The sequence below is a fragment of the Pelodiscus sinensis genome, chromosome 29 (assembly GCF_049634645.1).
Source record: "Pelodiscus sinensis isolate JC-2024 chromosome 29, ASM4963464v1, whole genome shotgun sequence".
NCBI classification, from domain to species: Eukaryota; Metazoa; Chordata; order Testudines; family Trionychidae; genus Pelodiscus; species Pelodiscus sinensis.
This window is the reverse complement of record NC_134739.1, coordinates 2,980,384-2,998,936: the sequence shown is the minus strand read 5'-3', so window position 1 is coordinate 2,998,936 and position 18,553 is coordinate 2,980,384. Positions and strand designations below refer to the sequence as shown.

Sequence of the window (18,553 nt, the reverse complement as noted above, 5' to 3'; positions counted from 1 at the left end):
TGGCAGATGGATGACTCCAGCCCTCTTAAGAGGGCGTCCCCGACCACCACCACCACTTGTCTTCTTCTTTTGGGGGTGGTGGTCGTGGAACCCCCCATTCCTAGGACTATGCATTGCATGCCTTCCGGTAGATGGTGTCTCCTGATTTCTTCCCTGAGAGGTCCCTGTCAAAGCATTCTCCACCGTAGTGCCTGTGCAGAGAGCCTGAAAGCGGTTACTTACCTCTTCAGGAGTGGGGGATACCTGAGTTGGCCATCTTCTCATAGAGGTTACATGCTACCAATTCTCTTCCTTATTCTGTACTGCCCTCACTGGCTCTTCAGTCTGCTGTGCCTGCGGGATTAAATGCTGCTTTCTATCAAGGAAGTCTTCATCTTCTCTGATGAATCGTAGGGCTGATGCTCATGTCCTCTAATTAGAGGACTGGTTGCCTCAAGTCCTCTAATTTTTTCTTCCAGAATGGCAACCAGTTTGCATTTAGTGCAGACAAAATCCCTTCTGTCTTCCGGGAGTAAGACAAACATGGGACATGCTGTACAGGTAACAACAGCAGACCTATCACCTCCATACCTGCCTTCCTTCAGAGAGGTTCCTCAGATGTGCTTAAACACTCCCTTGAAAAGCAGAAGAGGAAAATAATTCCAAGGAAAAGAGCACCAAACACTATGGGGCTCCCTCCAGGGTGAACTCCCAGGAAAACTCCCCTGGCTGCTGCCCTGTTGGCTGCTCACTGCGTTCGCTCTGGCTGCCTTTTTATAAGGCTGAGACTAGGCCCGTCTCAAAGCCTTGTCTCTAATCCAATCAGCCCCTGAAGGCCCATCTGAAACAATAGTAATAGAGATGCAGCCGCGTTAGTCTGATCTTGCTGAAACAACAGACGGGACTATGCAACACTTTAAAGACTAACAAGATGGTTTATTAGGTGACGAGTTTTCATGGGCCAGACCCACTTCCTCAGATCAAAGGTGTTTCAGCATCTGAAACAAAGCACTCCCAATTCACACTTTTCAAACTTTACAACTGTGGCTCTTTTCAAACTGCTGCTCTTTTCAAACAGTCAAACAAATGCTCACAGACAAAGGGTGTGTGTAGACTACATGGCTCCATCGATGAAGTCATGTAGATGAGTTTACTAGACATAGCAAAATGAAACGAGGCTTACAGGGTCTGATGACAAAGGGTTCTGGGACTGGCTGATCCCCATCTAGACTACCGCGCTGTGCCGACAATCAGCTGATCAGCACAGCGCTGTGGACATTTTGATGTAAAGGATTCTTTAAATCGCTGCTTCATTTTGCTATGTTTAGTAAACTCATCTATATGGCTCCATCGACGGAGCCATGTAGTCTAGACACACCCCGAGAGACAAACATTTTGATACTCACCCCACCAGCTCACAACACAGTCCCCCAAAAGCCACACTTACGTGAGCTCCTCTCAGGCCTTTCCCAGGCAAGCTCCCCTGTCGGCTGCTCACTGCATTCACTCTGGCTGCCTTTGTATAAGGCTGAGAGTAGGCACGGCTCAAAGCCTTGTCTCTAATCCAATCAGCAACAGCATCACACTGTTGACTCACATATAGCTTGTGGTCCACTATGACCCCTAGATCCCTTTCTGCTGTACTCCTTCCTACACAGTCGCTTCCCATTCTATATGTGTGAGACTGATTGTTCCTTCCTAAGTGAAGCACTTTGCATTTGTCCTTATTAAACTTCACCCTATTTACCTCAGACCATTTCTCCAGTTTGTCCAGATCATTTTGAATTATGACCCGATCCTCCAAAGCAGTTGCAACCCCTCCCAGCTTCGTATCCCTTTGCTTCCCTTTTCAATTTTCAACAATTCTTAGCTTTTGATTTATACCGATCACTATCAACTTCTTTTTATTCCCTTCGATACACATCATTTAAAAAATAGTTTATAGTTGCTTTCCTGTGCCTTCTAATTTGGGTCAGATTTTTAACCATTATGGTGACATTCTTTGGCTTTTGGGACATCTTAAACAATTTAAATCAAGTACATTTTTCTGCCTAAATTCTTCCTCCCGGCTGGTTCATCTCATAATTGTTTTCGCTTTCTGAAACTGGCCCTTTCAAACTCTGGATAGAAATACAGCTGTGATAAGTTCCTCTTTATGACTGCAGATAAGGACTAATATAGAATACTCCCATAGCAGATGCAACATGTTTTGAGTTGGGAAATTGTCGTGTATAATACAAAATTCTGAGAATATTTTAGTATGAGCAGCACCAGACCACCAGCGCGTATCACTCACTATGAACTCCCCATAGTCACACAGCTTTATCCCTACACATATTAAGAGCGGCATGAGGAGCTGCTCATCCTGCTCCTTTGTGTGACTGGGTGATCTACCTGTGTTACCCCCCAGCTAACCCCCATCTTGTGTGTATCAGTTAGGACACTGCCCCATAACCATTCACGGTCATTTTCTTCCAAGAGCTCAATGACTCGGGAACATGTCGGACTCTCTACAGAAAAGGTGCAAACAGCAGAAGTCCCTAATTTCGAACCCAGCCAGAGTAGCATGCATTTCCATAGAAATGGGAAAAACATTTCTCTTTCCCTAGCACAATCCCCTGCCAAATTTCAGATCCAGGCACCAACCCTGAAGTCACTAGAGCTCCTTAAAAAAATACTCAGAAAAATGGATTTCTCTGGAAAAACCCACCTGTGCTATAACGTGTTCTCTGAAATGGCTCAGCTTGTTTCTGCTGAAAGTTTACAAAAACATTCAGCCTCATTTCTCAGCAGGCTCCTCCCCCCACTCCTGCCAGGGCTTTCCCAGCATCCCAGCTACTGCCCGGCCACTGACCACAGGGGGTCCTGCCCCCAGGCCTGTAACCAATGCGAGGGGCCCCCTGGCCGCCTGGGCCTTTGCCAGCCAGAACCGTCAGACTCGGATCCAGCAGCGGGGGGTGGTGGGTAAATATTGTCCTAGCTGCATGTACCAGCCCCCGCCAGAGACCTGACCCGACCCTTCTGTGCCCGGCCCACAGGCGAAGCTCCGGCCCCAGAGTTTATATCAGGGCCCAACAGGCTGGTCCCCGGCTCAGAGCGTGGGAGGGAGGAAGAAGGACTCAGAGGGGCGTGACGTGTGTGTGTCCCTTGTCCCAGCACGTCTGCCTGCACCCAGGAATGGGGGCCCCGGTAACCCCGGCCGGCCTGCTGCTCCTCCTGCACCTCACAGCTGGGACGTCTGCAGAGCCGTAAGCCCTGTCCGTGTCTGTCTGTCTGTCTGTGTGTAGTGGGCTGCTTGACCAGAAGCTGAGGGGACAGATCCATTCTCCCCGGGAGCTCAGCCCCTGATGCTGGGTCCCTGATGGGGCCCCCCTTTTCCTAGCTCCCAGAGGCAGGGGGAGCTTGGCTCTGGCTGAGCAGTGGCTTGGGGTGCAGGAGAGCTGGGTTCAGTGCCCACCTCTGCGCAGACGCCCTGTGCGCCCTCAGCCAGACACCCCCTCTCTGTGCCTCAGCCCCTCTGTACCATGGGTTGGTAATGCCCTGGGGCCACCGGCTCCCTCAGCGGTCCCCTCCTTGGGCCATGGCCTGGCTCCGGTAATGGGTCTGTCCAACCCTGGTGCAGGGGCAAGCGAGAGGCCAGGGATGGGCAGGGACTCAGCTCCTCTCTGTGCCCTGGGGGCCCCTCCAGGTCCATGGGGCGAAAGAGCAGGGGGTGTTTGCCCTGCCCTGCAGCTAGAGAGATAAATCAGCCTCCAGCACCACAGACCCAGCTCTGTCCCCCACAGGAGGGACCCCTCTCTGGGCTCTCCCCTCCCCTGCCCCTACCCCCCACCCACGGTGCTGCCCCCTCCCCAGGCACTATGTGGTGGTGAGCCCAGCCCAGCTCTACCACCCGCACACGGGGACGGTGTCAGTTCATCTCAGCGACCTCAACGAGACCGTCCGGGTGAGCGTCCGGCTGGAGAGGGGGGAGGGGCTCAGCAATGTCACCCTGCTGGAGAGAGAGGTCCAGGAGCCCCGTCTGCACGAGAACCTGAGCTTCCAGGTGAGCCCCCCACCCAGCCCGGCCCTGGCCATGGGCACCGAGCCCGTCAGCCCTGGGCCTGCAGCCCCAGCCCGGCCTCAGGCCTCAGGCACAGACTGATCCCGGCCCTGGCCATGGGCAGCTGTAGCCACAGAGCGTCCTTCAGCAGCGACAAGCCGGAGGGGGCAGGGATGGGGGCGCAGACGGAACCTTGGCTTTCAGCTCCACTGAGCGCCCGCCTGGTTCACTGCCCCTCCCCTTGAGGGCCACTGGCTGGGCAGGAGGGTCCCACAGTTTGGGGAAGGCTGGAGCAGGGACTCGCGAACAGCCCTGCCTCGAGTGACCAGACGTCCTGTTTTTAACAGGAAAAAACCCTAAATGGTCTGGTAGCTCTTTAACAAAACGTGCAGATGGGATCATGAGCTTTCATGGGCTCAGCCCACTTCTTCAGACAACCAGATTCCCAGGACGGCCCATATTCAAGCTCTCCTGGAGGTGCCTGACTTTTTCTTACAAGCAGGCAAATTGTCCTGTGTTTCCTGTCTCTCTCCTCTACTTCCACCAGCACCAGCTGGTCCTGCTGCTGGCCAGATCCCTGTTTGCTGCCCACTGCCCCCCAGGGATGGTGGGGTCCAGTGGCCGATGATGGCAGTGGGAGTGCAAACCCCAGCCTGCCGCTCCCCCTGCTGTGTCCTCTCCCCGTGGGACCCCTCGAGCTACAAAGCGGAGAATCCAGCTCCGCTCTGTGTGTTAACTGGGGCCCAGTCAGCTGATTGCTGTTGAACTCCCCTGAATACGAGTAGTTTCACCAGGCATCCCATATTCAACACACGCTGCCAATGCCCCCCTGTGACAAAGTTTCATTCCCCTTGTTAGATTGCATGTGAGCCTTGAGGTGTTATAATAACCCCAGGCATGTGCCTCAGTTTCCCTGGGCACTGCAACAATGACTGGATGGGGGATGGGAATTTTGGGTGTTCTACGCGCTGGCAGAGTCACATCTGGCTGTGGATGGGGGTGCAGGGACCTCTCACTCTCCATACGTGTCAGTGACACCCCCCACTCCGCGCAGTAGTGGGTCTGCGCCCCGACCGGCCCGTCACTGGCCACTGTGGCCTTGCTGGGGTTCCCCTGTGCAGGTTCCAGCCCCGTCTCGGGGGCAGCAGGAAGCCGCAGAGCTGCACCTCTCGGTGCGGGGGGACACCCTGCAGTTCTCGGAGCGGACGACAGTGCTGCTGCGGGTGCTGGAGCCGGGGACCTTTGTGCAGACGGACAAGGCCGTCTACAAGCCGGGACAGACAGGTGAGGGGCAGGGGCTGCAGGAGGGGTTTGGTGGGGCCCCAGGCCCTTGGGAGGGACCCTGGGCTGTGGGGAGGGGAGGGGGGCTCCGGGGATACGGGACTCTCACTTGTAGGGCCCTGTCTGCACCCGGCCCAGGGGGTGAGAGGCCCAAAGCCTGAGCCCGTTTGGGGGCTGCATGGAACCAAGGGGGGTCTCAGCCCATCCTTGGTGCTGGCTGCAGGGGCCCCGATCGGCCTCCTCTGGCAGCCTCCGCAGGGAGGCCGGGGTCTGGCCGGGCCCTGGAGGCTCAGCTCCCGGCAGCCGCCCAGGGCAGGGCCCCGGCCCGTGGGCAGAGGCAGCGTGGGGAAGCTCGCGCCGCCCTGCCCGGGCTGTGCCCGTTGCGAGGGGTCACAGAGGCCGTCAGTGCCTGGGCGTCCGGCTGGCACCGTCCCCCGGGAATCACCCAGAGAACCAGGCCAGGGCTGACTCCCCTCTGCCTCTGCCCCTTTGCAGTGAAGTTTCGAATCGTCACTTTGGACAAAGACTTTGTTCCCAGCGCCAGGCCGGTGAGAGCGGGGGTGGGGTGAGAGCGGGGGTGGGGCAGGCCGGTGGGGGCGGGGGTGGGGTGAGAGCAGGGGCAGTGTGAGAGCGGGGCTGGGGCAGGCCGGTGGGGGCGGGGGTGGGGTGAGAGCGGGGGCAGGGTGAGAGCGGGGGTGGGGCAGGCCGGTGGGGGCGGGGGTGGGGTGAGAGCGGGGGCGGGGCAGGCGGGGGGAGGGGGAAGGGCAGGGCAACAGGGTAACTCGTTACATGTGGCCTGTGAGGGTGGGGTGGGGCGGGGTGAAGGGGGTGAAGGGCAGGGTAACACATTCCACCAGGCATGTGAGAGCGTGGGCGGGGCAGAGCAGAGCGTGGGGGGGGAAGGCAGGGCGAGCAGGCCGGTTAAAGGGGGGTGGGGGGAGGTATGAGGGCTGGTGAGAGTGGGGGTGGGAGGGGGTATCAGAGACACTCGGACCCTGGGCAGTCCCAGGCAGAGCCGTGGGGGGGGGGGGGGGGTCCTGTCCCTCTAACCGGCATCTCCTGTCTGTTTGCTTTGCAGCTGCCCCTGGTGACCCTGCAGGTCAGTCTGTCCCCCCAGCCTCCTCCTCCTGTCTGGCTCAACCGAGGGCAGTGGGGGTGGGGGGGTCAGTCGTGGGGATCCCAGAGGGGTCTGGGCTCTGACCACAGGGTCCAGCAACCACCCTAGACCCCCTGCCCGTGGGGTGCACAGGGTCCCAGAGCAGAGGGTGTTTCTGGGCTGGGCCACGTGGGGGTGGGGAGGGACATTTGTGCCGTTGGGTTACGTCCTCCCCACCCGCGTTCGCAGCCTCTGGGGCTGTCCAGGGGCTGGGGGGTGGGGCCCTGGCTGGGATCCCTGCCTGAGACACTCATCCCGAATGTTCGCAGCCCCCACACGCTGGGTCAGGCCAGTGGGGAACTAAGTGGGGGCTCCCTTGGGTGGGGGGGGTTCTGTGGGCTACCAGGTGGGGGGGTGGAGGTTTGGGGAGGCTGCTTGGGGGAGGGGGACAGGGAACGTTACCACGGAGACCTAGAGCTGAGATGGAGACGGTCCCTAGGGCTGTTCCCTGGGCTTTGTCCAGGCTGGAGATGGGGAGCCCTTGGGTCAGGGCTGTGGGGCGCTAGCACGGGACACTGTGGGGGGAACTTGCCCAGGGCTACCCGGGGGTGCCTGCTCCAGGCTAAGGAGAAGATCTGAGGCCCCGGCCGTCGATCCAGCCCCGCCAGCAGCGCCAGGCACTCGGGGGCTGCCGGGTGGAGCCGTGTGCGGGCAGCGGCTGAGCAGGGCGTGTCCGTGTGCCAGGATCCCCACGGGAACCGCATCGCCCAGTGGCGAGATGTGACTCCGCAGCAGGGCATCGTGGATCTGTCCCTCCCGCTGGCTGCCGAGCCGGCCCTGGGGCCGTACGCCATCGAGGTGCAGGGGACCAGGCGTTCGTTCAGCGTGGAGGAGTATGGTGCGCAGCGGGGCCGGGGCAGCGACCGAGGGCGCGGTTCCGACATACACTCTGGGCCCAGCTGGGCACGGTCTGGAGCACAAGGGCTCTTCGCACTATTCCCCGGCCCCTTCCCAGAACTGCTGCTGATGCCAGGGAGCAGGAAATCCCATTGGCTCCCTCTTGGCCTCCCTTCCCCCAAATTTCAGGCTCGGGCAAAGCAGGGGGAGAGAAGAGTTTTGCTGGTTTCCTTGCAACAGCTGTTTCCTACCCCCTCCCTTGCCTCAGACACGAGCCGGTGAGTCCCCAGCTGTTCCTACACCCCAGCACCCTCAGGCACGAGCCGGTGAGTCCCCAGCTGTTCCTACACCCCAGCACCCTCAGGCACGAGCCTGTGAGTCCCCAGCTGTTCCTACACCCCAGCACCCTCAGACACGAGCCTGTGAGTCCCCAGCTGTTCCTACACCCCAGCACCCTCAGGCACGAGCCGGTGAGTCCCCAGCTGTTCCTACACCCCAGCACCCTCAGACACGAGCCTGTGAGTCCCCAGCTGTTCCTACACCCCAGCACCCTCAGACACGAGCCTGTGAGTCCCCAGCTGTTCCTACACCCCAGCACCCTCAGACACGAGCCGGTGAGTCCCCAGCTGTTCCTACACCCCAGCACCCTCAGGCATGAGCCTCTGAGCCCCCCAACGCTCCCGCCCTTTCCTGCTGCCGAACCTCAGCCCCTAAGCAGAAGAGATTAATGAGGCTCCCTCCCAAACTCCACCCCCCCGCTGACCTGTCCCAGCCCCTCCCGTTTGGCCGGCCCCAGAACATGCTCCAGTCAGTACCCCAGGAGGGCCCAGACCCTGAGGAGAAACTGCCCTGGGCTGAGCCCAGGTGTGAATCCGGCCCTGTCTGTCCAGGCTGCATGGTGGGGCCCTGCAGGGAGCGAGGTCCCAGCCAAACATTGGCTCCCAGATGGGCACAGCAGGGACCTCATCAGCCAAGAGACTCGCCTACAAGCACTGGGTGCACCTGGGTCTGACCCTCCGCTCAGACCCACCGGGTCCTGGGCCCAGACCTCAGCTCTCAGCAGCCGTCCGGCTGGGCCCAAAGGGCAGCTCTCCAGCCAGCTGACACGGGCGCTGCTGAGCCCTGCCCTGGCCAGCCGGGCGGCCTTTGTCCCGCTGGCTCTTGCCAACTTGGTCTGGGGGCAGAGGAGCGTGTGGGCGCCCAGGCAGCCATGTCAGTTCGGGGGGTGGGGCCGGGCCCGAACCAGCTCTGCCGCCAGCCCTGGCCTTCGGGACATACAGTCACCCCAGCTCACAGGTGGCCCCTGCCCTTGGGAGCCAGGCAGTGGGAGGCAGAGCCTGGCTTTCACCTGGATTGCCAGTGGGGGACTGAACTGAATCTCGCTGCAGCCTCCCGCCTCTTCCAAGCCTCGTTGCATCCTGGCCCTTCGCCTTCCTAGCCCTGCCGCAGGCTGGTGAGGGGCCTGCATCACGTGGGGCGGCCCCATGTCCCCCAGAGCTGGGGCTGCAGGTCGGTTTCAGCCCCTCCCTCTCTGCCCCCAGTGCTGCCCACGTTCGAAGTGACCCTCCAGATGCCCCCCGTGGTGACGGTGCTGGACAAGACGCTCCACCTGCGGGTCTGTGGCCGGTGAGTGCGAACCCAGCCCTGCCGGGCCCAGTGCCCCCTGGACCTGACTCCCCTCTCCTGCGCTCCCCGGCCAGGACCTGCCCCCCGTGCTCCTTGGGGCTCTTGCTGCCATCCGCATGGCTAGCCCCACACCAGCAGGGAGCCCCGCATAGGCAGGGCAGGGGTGCTGGCTCCCTCCCCTCCCACTTATCCTCTCCCCCCTGCTGTACAGCTACACCTACGGGAAGCCCGTGCTGGGGAGAGTCCAGGCCAGCCTGTGTCAGGAGCTGTATTCCTGGTACCGGTATGAAAGCGCTGTCCCGAGGGACGTGTGCACCGAGTTCACTGGCCAGGTGAGTGTCCCTGGGGAGGGCGGGCAGGTCCCAGGCCTGCTGCTCAGGAGCCTTCTCTCCAGGCTGAGATTTGCCTGGCTGAGGTTAACGGCATTTGGGGCAAAGCAGGGGACTCAGGTGCGCTGGATCCATCAGGGTCCCCCTGTGGCAGGCTTCGGGGTGGGACTGAGAGCTGTTAGCCCGGCTGAGGGCCCCATTACGCAGGAAAGCGGGCCGGTGGGCCATGAATATAGGGCTGGACAGGGGCCTAGGGCCCGGGGGGGGTGCAGGGTTTCTCCGCAGTGGCAGGGCTGGATCCACATGGCTCCTGGGAGCTGTTAGCCACTCCTGGGGAAGAAGGGGTGGGGGAAAGGAAGCTCTATGCCATTGTCCACAGGTACCGCCCCCAAAGCTCTCCTGAACACGGTTCCCTGTTCCCAGCCAATGGGAGCTGGGCGGCGGTGCCTACAGGCAGGGCCAGCGAGCGGAGCCCCCGCCCTAGGAGCTGCAGGGAGGTGCCTTATCCTGCTAGCCCCTGGGCGGCAGGGCAGGGCCCTTGTCACAGATGGGAAACTGAGGCACAGCGTGGCTGAGTCCATCTGCGCTGCCAACACCCTGTGGCGGTGAGTCCCGAGCCCAGGCCTGCCGGCTGCCGGGCCAATGTGAGAATGCGGATGCTCGCCTGGAGCCTGGGCCCCGGGGCCCCTCCCCGCCCAGCTTTCGGAGCTGGACCTGAACGCCGACCCCAGGCTGTGCTACGCGCCGTGCATGGTGTCTCTGTGTGTGGCTGCACTCGGGGCGGGGAGACAGCCGGGGGCACTGCTGGGACTTGGCCCCAGCTCTCTGGAGTCCTAGCCTAGCCCCCGAGGCTACGGGCCGCCCGTCCTCAGCAGCAGCAATCGGTCGGAGCGGGATACAGCTCTGCCCGGCGGCTCAGTCCATTGGGCTGAGCCAGAGTGAGCCGTGGCTGGAAAGCACCCGGCGTCCGGGATGGTCAGTGTGGCCAGGGCCTGTTTCACGTCTCAACCCGCCGCAGCACCCCGGCTGCACAGCGCCCCCTGGTGCCATCTGGGAGAGCAGCGCCCACGGCGACAGATTTCACCCTCGGGTTTTCTTTGGGCGTCTCTCCTCCCAGCCAGATTCGAGACCTGCTGGCTGACCCTGCGGGGTCTGGGGCTGGGCTGCTGCTAACGGGCTGCGCTTCTCTCCCTGCAGACTGAGAGCGACGGCTGCCTTTCCTGGGAGGTGGGGACGGCTTCCTTCAACCTGACCCACTCTGGCCACAGGATGAGGCTGCGGGCCACGGCCTCTCTCGTGGAGGAGGGGACAGGTGAGCCTGAACCCAAGAAGATTTGTGCCCAGGCACCCTGAGCAGGGAGCCCTTAAAAGGGGGGGGGGCTCACTGGCACATGTGGTTACATCATTGTAGTCCGGCCACAGCCTGTGATTAGGGTTGCCAGGTCCACCCCGCCAAAAAACCGGACACACTTGATTGTGGGCAGGGGGAGAGAAACGGCCAGGAGGTGGGCGGGGCGGGAAGCAGAGCTGGCGGGGGGGAGGGGTCTGGGGTCCATGGGGCTAGATGGGAGGGGGGGGGCGGGAAGCAGAGCTGGTGAAGGGGCGTGTTCAGGGGCCACGGGGCTAGACGGGAGGAGGGGGGGCGGGAAGCAGAGCTGGCGGGGGGGAGGGGTCTGGGGTCCATGGGGCTAGATGGGAGGGGGGGGCGGGAAGCAGAGCTGGTGAAGGGGCGTGTTCAGGGGCCACGGGGCTAGACGGGAGGAGGGGGGGCGGGAAGCAGAGCTGGCGGGGGGGAGGGGTCTGGGGTCCATGGGGCTAGATGGGAGGGGGGGGGGCGGGAAGCAGAGCTGGTGAAGGGGCGTGTTCAGGGGCCACGGGGCTAGACGGGAGGAGGGGGGGTGGGAAGCAGAGCTGGCGGGGGGGAGGGGTCTGGGGTCCATGGGGCTAGATGGGAGGGGGGGGGCGGGAAGCAGAGCTGGCGGGGGGGAGGGGTCTGGGGTCCATGGGGCTAGATGGGAGGGGGGGGGGCGGGAAGCAGAGCTGGTGAAGGGGCGTGTTCAGGGGCCACGGGGCTAGACGGGAGGAGGGGGGGTGGGAAGCAGAGCTGGGGGGGTTGGGGGCTGCGGGGCTAGACAGGAGGAAGGGGGATATGGGAGGAGGGGGGGCGGGAAGCAGAGCTGGCGGGGGGGAGGGGTCTGGGGTCCATGGGGCTAGATGGGAGGGGGGGGGGGCGGGAAGCAGAGCTGGTGAAGGGGCGTGTTCAGGGGCCACGGGGCTAGACGGGAGGAGGGGGGGTGGGAAGCAGAGCTGGGGGGTTGGGGGCTGCGGGGCTAGACAGGAGGAAGGGGGATATGGGAGGAGGGGGGGCGGGAAGCAGAGCTGGCGGGGGGAGGTGTCTGGGGGCCACAAGGCTGGCCGGAAGGAAGGGGGGGGCTGGGAAGCAGAGCTGGGGGGTATCGGGAGCCGCGGGGGCTGGACGGGAGGAGAGGGGGGCCCAGAGGAAGGGGGGCAGGATTAGACCTGGCGGGGGGGGGTGCAGCCACTGGCCACAGCTGGAGTCCTTTGGGCCGTGCCCCCGGCAGGCACTCTCTCTAGTTCGGAGCCGAAGCCGGGTGGGGGCAGGGGGCAGGAGTCACTCCCCCCACCTGGCTTCTGCACGCAGCCAGAGGCTCCCAGCTGGGAGGCGGGGCCGTGATTGGCGCTGGGAGCCTCTGGTCATGTGCAAAAGTCGGGTGGGGGATGGTGGCTGGGAGTCCTGGTCCCCGCCCCACCCCACGCAGCTTTTGCACATGACCACAGGGCTCCTAGCGCCAATCGCGGCCCCGCCTCCCAGTCGCTTCCATCCGGCGCCCAGCCGGGAATTCAGGAAATACCGGACATTGCACGTTGCACATTGCACGTTGCACATTGCACGTTGCACATTGCACGTTGCACGTGGCTGGTATTTTCTGAATTTTTCGACCGGACAGACAGTGCAAATACTGGACTGTCCGGTAGAAAACTGGACACCTGGCAGCCCTAGCTCTGGCGTTGCACTGTGCTGGCGGGGAGGGGAAAGGGGGGGAGCCCAGCCTGTGTCCTGGGACCTGAGGCAGCACCTCAGAGACGTTAGCGCTTCAGAGGCAAAACGGCAAGTGTTACGCCAGGGTGGGCAAGAATTTTTTCTATGAATGGAGGAGGCGCGGGGTCTGGGATGGAGGTCGGGCTGTCTCGGCTCTCAGGTCGGGCCCATGCTCAGCCCATCCGTCCCCAGGCAGGACCCCCGCTCCAGTGCGGCAGCCCCTTCTCAGGGAGCCCACTCCAGTGCAGCGACCCTTTCTTGGGGGGCTACTCTCACCTGGGGGGTCTGCCCTTCTGCCTCTGGGACGGTGCCTCTGCCGTGAGCCCCCTCGGGGGGTCCACTCCCTCTGGGTCCCCAGGGCCTCCACCCCCAGAAGGAACAGCGCCCCCCTGTTCTCTAGACCAGAGCGGCTGTCAGCCAGCACAAAGCTTTGAACGCAGCAAAGGATCCCTCAGGCCAGTCGGCCTGGGCCCCCTCAGCCCCATGCATCAGTCTCTCCTGCAGCCGGCTGGGCTCTGCCTGCTCTGCTCTCAGCCCCCCAAAAAACAGACCCCCCAGTCTCCCAGCAGAGCCTCCAAAACCCCCAGCAACAGCCCCTCCCCCGGCCATTGTCTTCTCCCCAGGTAGGAGGATCGCCTGGCCCCCCTCTTCTCCCCTCCTTTCCTCCGTCCAGTGCTCTGCCCTCACTGGGACCAGCTGGGCCGGTTACCAGGGTCCCTCTCTGCAGCCTAGTTTCCTAGGCTGTGTCCTTTGAGCAGGGTCGGGGTCACCAGAGTCCCAGACCCCACGGCTCCAAGTCTGGGCTGTTCTCTGCAACAACAAACTCCCCCCCCCCCCCCGTCACATTAAACCAGTAACTTCCGGGCCTGTGTGCCCCCCTGTATGCAACACCCCCCTTCGGACCCCAAAACTCCCCACTTCCTCACATGGGTGCAGAAGGAAGCTTGGGGTAAGGGACTGGGGGGGGGGTTGGGTCAAGGAGACTGGGGTGCAGGAGAGGGGCAGAGGGTTGTGGTGCCAGAGGAAGGCTGTGGCAGGGAAACTCACCTGGGCAACTGGCAACTCCTGGCCAGCAGCCCAGCACATTTCTCAGGCCTGCCTGGCCATGGCAGGGGCCATGTGGGTCTGTGAATAGCTGCAAGCCTGAGCAGAGGGCGGAGGGTGCGTTGCACCGTGCCTGCTCCTCAGACAGGCAGCTCCCACGGCCAGAAGCCGGTCATTGGGATTGTGCTGGGTCAGGACTAGCCGCAAAGCCTCTCCCGCCCCCGGGCTCACAGCTGGTCAAAGACAAACAGGTCCCTGCAGCCCCTTTCCTGAGCGGCGGGGGGGGCGGGACAGGCAGGGAGCCTGCCTGCAGCTCCGCACTGTGTCCGCCGGCTGGATCTGGCAGCTTGCCAGGTTGAATGTGGCCCACGGGCCATATTTTGCCCAGCCCGGTGCCAATTGCTCGGTAATGAACCCAGAGCGCCCCACATTTAACCCCTGGGAACCCTGATGTCCAGAGCAGCCAGCACCTGCTTGGCTAAAATCGCTAATGGGGGGGGCGGCTCCATTTCAAATACACTGCCCTTGGAAGTAGCCCAGGAAGTCCAGACACAGGACTCTGTAGGGGTGAGATTCTGCTTTGTGGAGCTGGTTCATGGAGTGGGGGGGGGACATCCTGACATCAGCACCCTTCTCCCACCTCACCCCCCCCCCCCCCCCCCCCCCCCGCACAGCAAGCAGGAGGTTTCCTGAGCAGCTCCAAGGCAGAGGACAGAAGCAGCAGGGCAAAGGGGCGCGGGGGGGGGGGGGAGGGGAAGTTGGACAGCAGCAAACCTTACACAGGGAACATAGGGGAGCTGATGGGGGCTGCCAGCCCACCCTGCTTCCAAACCCCCCAGGACAGGCTGCTTTTCCAGAAAGCCCTGCGAGTCGTGTGCAAAGCAGGAGCCAGGTGACACTAGTAGGACACACTGTGCAACGCCAAATGAGCATGGGCTCTTATAGATGAGCAACATAACAAGGAAACAAACCAGGATGTCGATAAGTGGGGAGTTGCTGTATCCTCCCCCGAATGTAGCGAAACCTCCCACCCTGCAGCCCACAGCTAGTGGGGGTAGAAATGGCCACACCGATTGTTATGGAGAGAAATCGGGGTGCAGCCTCGTTTCTGGTGTCCTTCCTGGCACCTTCCTCCAATGGTCTCTCCTTCTCCTGCTAGGGGTGGAGCTCAATGAGACCAAGAGCTGCAAGATCGTGTTTGAAATCGCCACGGTGACCTTTGAGGAAGCTGACAGGACCTACAAGGCTGGAATCCCCTACACTGGCAAGGTAAGAGGGTAACCGCCGGGGCAGGGTGAATGTGTCCGTGCCACACGATCGCCTCCACTCCCGGGGAGGGCCTGCAGGACGTGCCCGTGGGGATGAGAATTCTTTACCCGCGCTCGTCGTGCCGTCCCGCCGCAGAGGGCAGAAAGGCGATGGAGCAACCACCAGCCTCTGGCAGTGAGACGGGGCCGGCAGCAGCGCTCGGTCTCCCGCGTCGCGGGAGTTTTTCTCTTTACCTTTGTGACACACTACTTGTTGATAGTTCACTGGCGCCAATGGGCGAGTAGCTTAGGGAGCTCTCGGGCCTAGAGTCCCTCTGCTCACAACACAGGCGCTTGGCCGTGCGCAGGGACGGTGCAAACCACTTCGGGGTTGGGGAGGATTCTCAGAGACACGTGAGCTCCCAATGGAGATACACGGTCACAGATCCTGAGGCCTGGAAGGGACCCAAGAGATCAGCTAGTCCAGTCCCCTGCCCTCATGGCAGGACTAAGCATGAGCCAGGCCAGTGGTTCCCAAAGTGCGGTCCATGGACCACGGGTGGTGCGCAGCCACCTCCCAGGTAGGTGATCCACGGCGTGAGCTCAGCCCCACCCATGAAGGCGGGGAGCCCGCGCTGCCGCCCCACTGCCCCCCTTCCCCGCTGCTGCCATTGGCCAGTGCTACCCGGGCAGCGGTCTCAGCTGTGCCCAGTGGGAGAGCAGCAGTCGTGCTCTGCACCACACCACTTCTGGGAGCCCGCTAGGGCCGCCGCAGCCCGACATCCAGCCCTGCCTGCGGGGAGCCGGCTCCGGGAGGTACTCCCCGGGGGAGGCGCCGCGCTGGCCACGGACAAGCCCTGGAAGCGGCAGGGCTGGCGCCATCGCGCTACGGGGCTGGGAAACATGCAGAGGAGCCCAGAGGCCTTTCCCCCGGGGCACCTGCCCATCCTGCCTTCTGCTCAGCGGCGCAGGCAGCTGCCTTTGCAAGGCGGGGCGGGGTGCTCTGTTGGGCAGCCATGCAGAGCGGGGCTCCTCCAGAAGTCTGGGGGGGCTGCCTGTCTCCCCAGGAGGTTGGCAGGGTGTAACCAGAGGGGGCGGAGTCACTAGGGGACTCTGCCCCCCACCTTCACCCTCACTGAAGAGCTGGTGTAAACCGAGAAACGCTTCTGTATTGCCCAGTGCCCACCCCCGGCTGGCTCTGTCGCACCGCCAAACGCTACCCGGGACTCAGGGTTCCCTGTGATGGCAGGTGCCATGGGGTTGCCATAAGCACAAAGCCCGTGGAGAGGACAACGGAGGGGCCTGAGGGCTGAACCGGGCAGCAATTCTAAACATCTGGGTTTTGGTTTAGAAGCAAAAGCCTGTAGGATTGTGCTGCTTCCGCTCAGGGCCGGCCCTAGACGAGCTGCCAGCCACTGGCGCCCTAGGCAAACCACGCAATCGGCGCCCCTCCCCCAACCCCAGGGGCAGATATCGACTGAGGGGTTTGGTTCTGTGCTGGGGAGGGGGGGCTGGGGATGTAGTTCGGGGACTGGGGGCCGGGGAGAGAGAACAGGGTGCCAGTCGCGGGAGAGAGTCCCCTGCACCCGCCTCCTCCCAAGATCCCTCCCCCCAAGAGGAGCCAGCATGCGCCTCTCCCAGGGCCTCTCCCAGGCGACCTGCCTCACCCAGGGCCAACCCCCCCCCCTTGCAGGGCAGGGGAAACCCCCGTATTCCTCCTCCCCTGGGGCTGACCCCCCCTCCCACGGGGCAACCCCCCCGCGTTCCTCCCTCCCCTGGGGCCGCCCCGCCCCCGCGGCACAAGGGATACCCCCCCTCGTGTTCCTCCCCCCCCCCGCGCGCTGCCTCTCCCAGGACTTTCTCCCCCCGGCCGCAGGGCAGCCGTGCTCCAGGTAAGGCACCGGAAAGGGAATGGGAAATGGAAGGGGCAGGTTTTGGAATTTGGCGCCCTAGCGGCTGCCTCGTTTGCCTACAGGCACGGGCCGCCCTGCTTGCGCTAGCAATGCACTACAGCGGCCGTTCCTGCTCCCGGTAGCACAGTCTTACGAGGGAGCAGCTCTCTGCAAACAACCAGCCAATGGGAGCAACTGGGGAACGAAACCAGATAAGCATCCCCACCATGCCCAGACCCTCACTCACCCCCTCCCCCAGCCAAGACTCTGCACCCCCAACTTGCTCCTGCACCCTCCTCCCTGGCCAGACACCCTACTCCCAGCCTGCTTCTGCACCCTACCTCCCAGCAGAGCTCCCCCTCTCCTGCACTCCCCCCCTCCCCAGATCCTGCCCCCATCCCTCCCACTTGCTGGCACACTCAACCCCTCATTTTTGTCCCCACTCCAGAGCCTAAAGGGGTCCACAAAGTCCAGTAACTCTGGAACCCCAGAAGGGTAAATCTGGCCTCTGGGGAGCCTTGAACCTCAGTCCCCCTGTCCCTTCCCCTCGCCCCATGGGACTGGGGCTCCAGAAGAGCGAGAAGTCTCACATGGGGGCCACATCTCTGAGCGTTGGGGGTTTGGGAGGAATCTTTTTGCTTCTCACTTGTGTGGTCCCCAACTCATTTTTCTGTGGGTCAGTGGACCTGACACGAAAAAGGTCCCCCGCCCCTGCCATCATATGTATAGTAGCCCAGTGTCTGTGAGTTCTGTAACGCTGACGTACACGGCCCCCTTCCCCCCTCCATGGCGGCTCGGCTGAGCGCTGCACCACTCAGCTGGGCCCCGGCGGGGGAGCAAGCGGCGGCAAGCGGCTGTTTGGGGTCCGCGCTCCCCATGCATGCAACGGGGGGACGAAGTGTACGTGTGTACTTCACCGCCCCGCCCCCCTTCCCTTCCTGCCGTGGCACTCAGCTGGGCCACCACGGGGAGCCATTTGCGCCTGGCTGAGAGTGCAGCACTCAGCGGAGCGCCACGGCGGGAGGGGAAGGGGAAGGGGGGGCGGGGCGGTGACGTATACGGCCCCGTCTCCTGGCCATGTATGTCAGCGCCCTGCTCCCTTTTCCTTCCCCGCAGTGGCCCACTTCATTGGGGGACCGGCCAGGAAGGGAGCGGTGCTGGGTGGGAAGGGGGGGGCAATGGGGCTGGCTGGAGCAGATGGGGGCATCAGGCAGAATGGGGCTGGCCGCGGGATATCAGGGAGTGGGGGGGACCGGCCGGGAGGGGGCAGGGCTGGTCAGGAGTAAGGGGGGGCAGGAAGCACATCTCAGGGGGATCAGGGGCCACAAGGGTAGCTGGGAGGAAGGGGGGCGGGAAGCAGAGCTGGTGGGGGGTGGGTGCAGTGCTGCTGGGCAGGGAGATCGGGAAGAGGAACGGGCCAGTGGGAAGCAGAGCTGGGGGAGGGGATTGGGGGCTGCGAGGATGGCCGGGAGGAAGGGGGAGCGGGAAGCACAGCTGCCGGCAGGGGGTGCAGTGGCGCTAGCCAGGAGGAAGGGGGGGGCGGGAAGCAGAGCTGGCGGGAGCAGGGGAGATCAGGAAGAGGAATGGGCCGGTGGGAAGCAGAGCTGGGGGTGGTGCAGGGGGTCTGGCCGGGGAAGATCAGGAGGGGAAGTGGGGGAGAACCAGCCAGCCGGGAAGGAGGGGGTGAGCAAATTGGCCGGCGGGGAGCGGGACTGACCTGGGCACTTGCTGCCCGTCCCACGCAGGGTCCCGGTGACACACGAGCGAGAGGGAGGCTTCCCCTCCTCCTCACACTCAACCGACTGAGGGTTCCTGCTCCCCCCGCCCACACCAGGCTTCCATCCAGTGCGCAGCCGGAAAAATCAGAAAATACCAGACATTGCCCATTGCACATGTCCGGTATTTTCTGATTTTTTTTTACAGCACAGAGCGCGCAAATACCGGACTGTCTGGTACAATGCCGGACACCTGGCAACCCTACCCGCCCCTCCTCCCGCGCGGCGGCCCAGCTGAGCATGCAACACTCAGCTGAGCCGCCATGGAGGAAGGGGAAGGGGGC

The 18,553-nt window shown here is 62.8% G+C and overlaps 1 protein-coding gene across 1 annotated transcript in view; it reads left to right on the top strand.

Moving 5' to 3' along the window:
* The first annotated feature begins 3,020 nt into the window (after window positions 1-3,020).
* The window catches only part of LOC102461409 (alpha-2-macroglobulin-like protein 1), a 71,634-nt gene continuing 56,101 nt past the window's right edge, over window positions 3,021-18,553 (top strand). Inside the window, exons 1-10 of the mRNA XM_075911657.1 lie at window positions 3,021-3,227; window positions 3,835-4,024; window positions 5,143-5,305; window positions 5,798-5,850; window positions 6,381-6,401; window positions 7,143-7,296; window positions 8,837-8,921; window positions 9,133-9,253; window positions 10,448-10,562; window positions 14,515-14,624. Of these exons, the coding sequence (XP_075767772.1) occupies window positions 3,157-3,227; window positions 3,835-4,024; window positions 5,143-5,305; window positions 5,798-5,850; window positions 6,381-6,401; window positions 7,143-7,296; window positions 8,837-8,921; window positions 9,133-9,253; window positions 10,448-10,562; window positions 14,515-14,624 (1,083 nt within the window). The 5' untranslated portion in view covers window positions 3,021-3,156. The remainder of the gene's footprint in view (window positions 3,228-3,834; window positions 4,025-5,142; window positions 5,306-5,797; window positions 5,851-6,380; window positions 6,402-7,142; window positions 7,297-8,836; window positions 8,922-9,132; window positions 9,254-10,447; window positions 10,563-14,514; window positions 14,625-18,553) is intronic.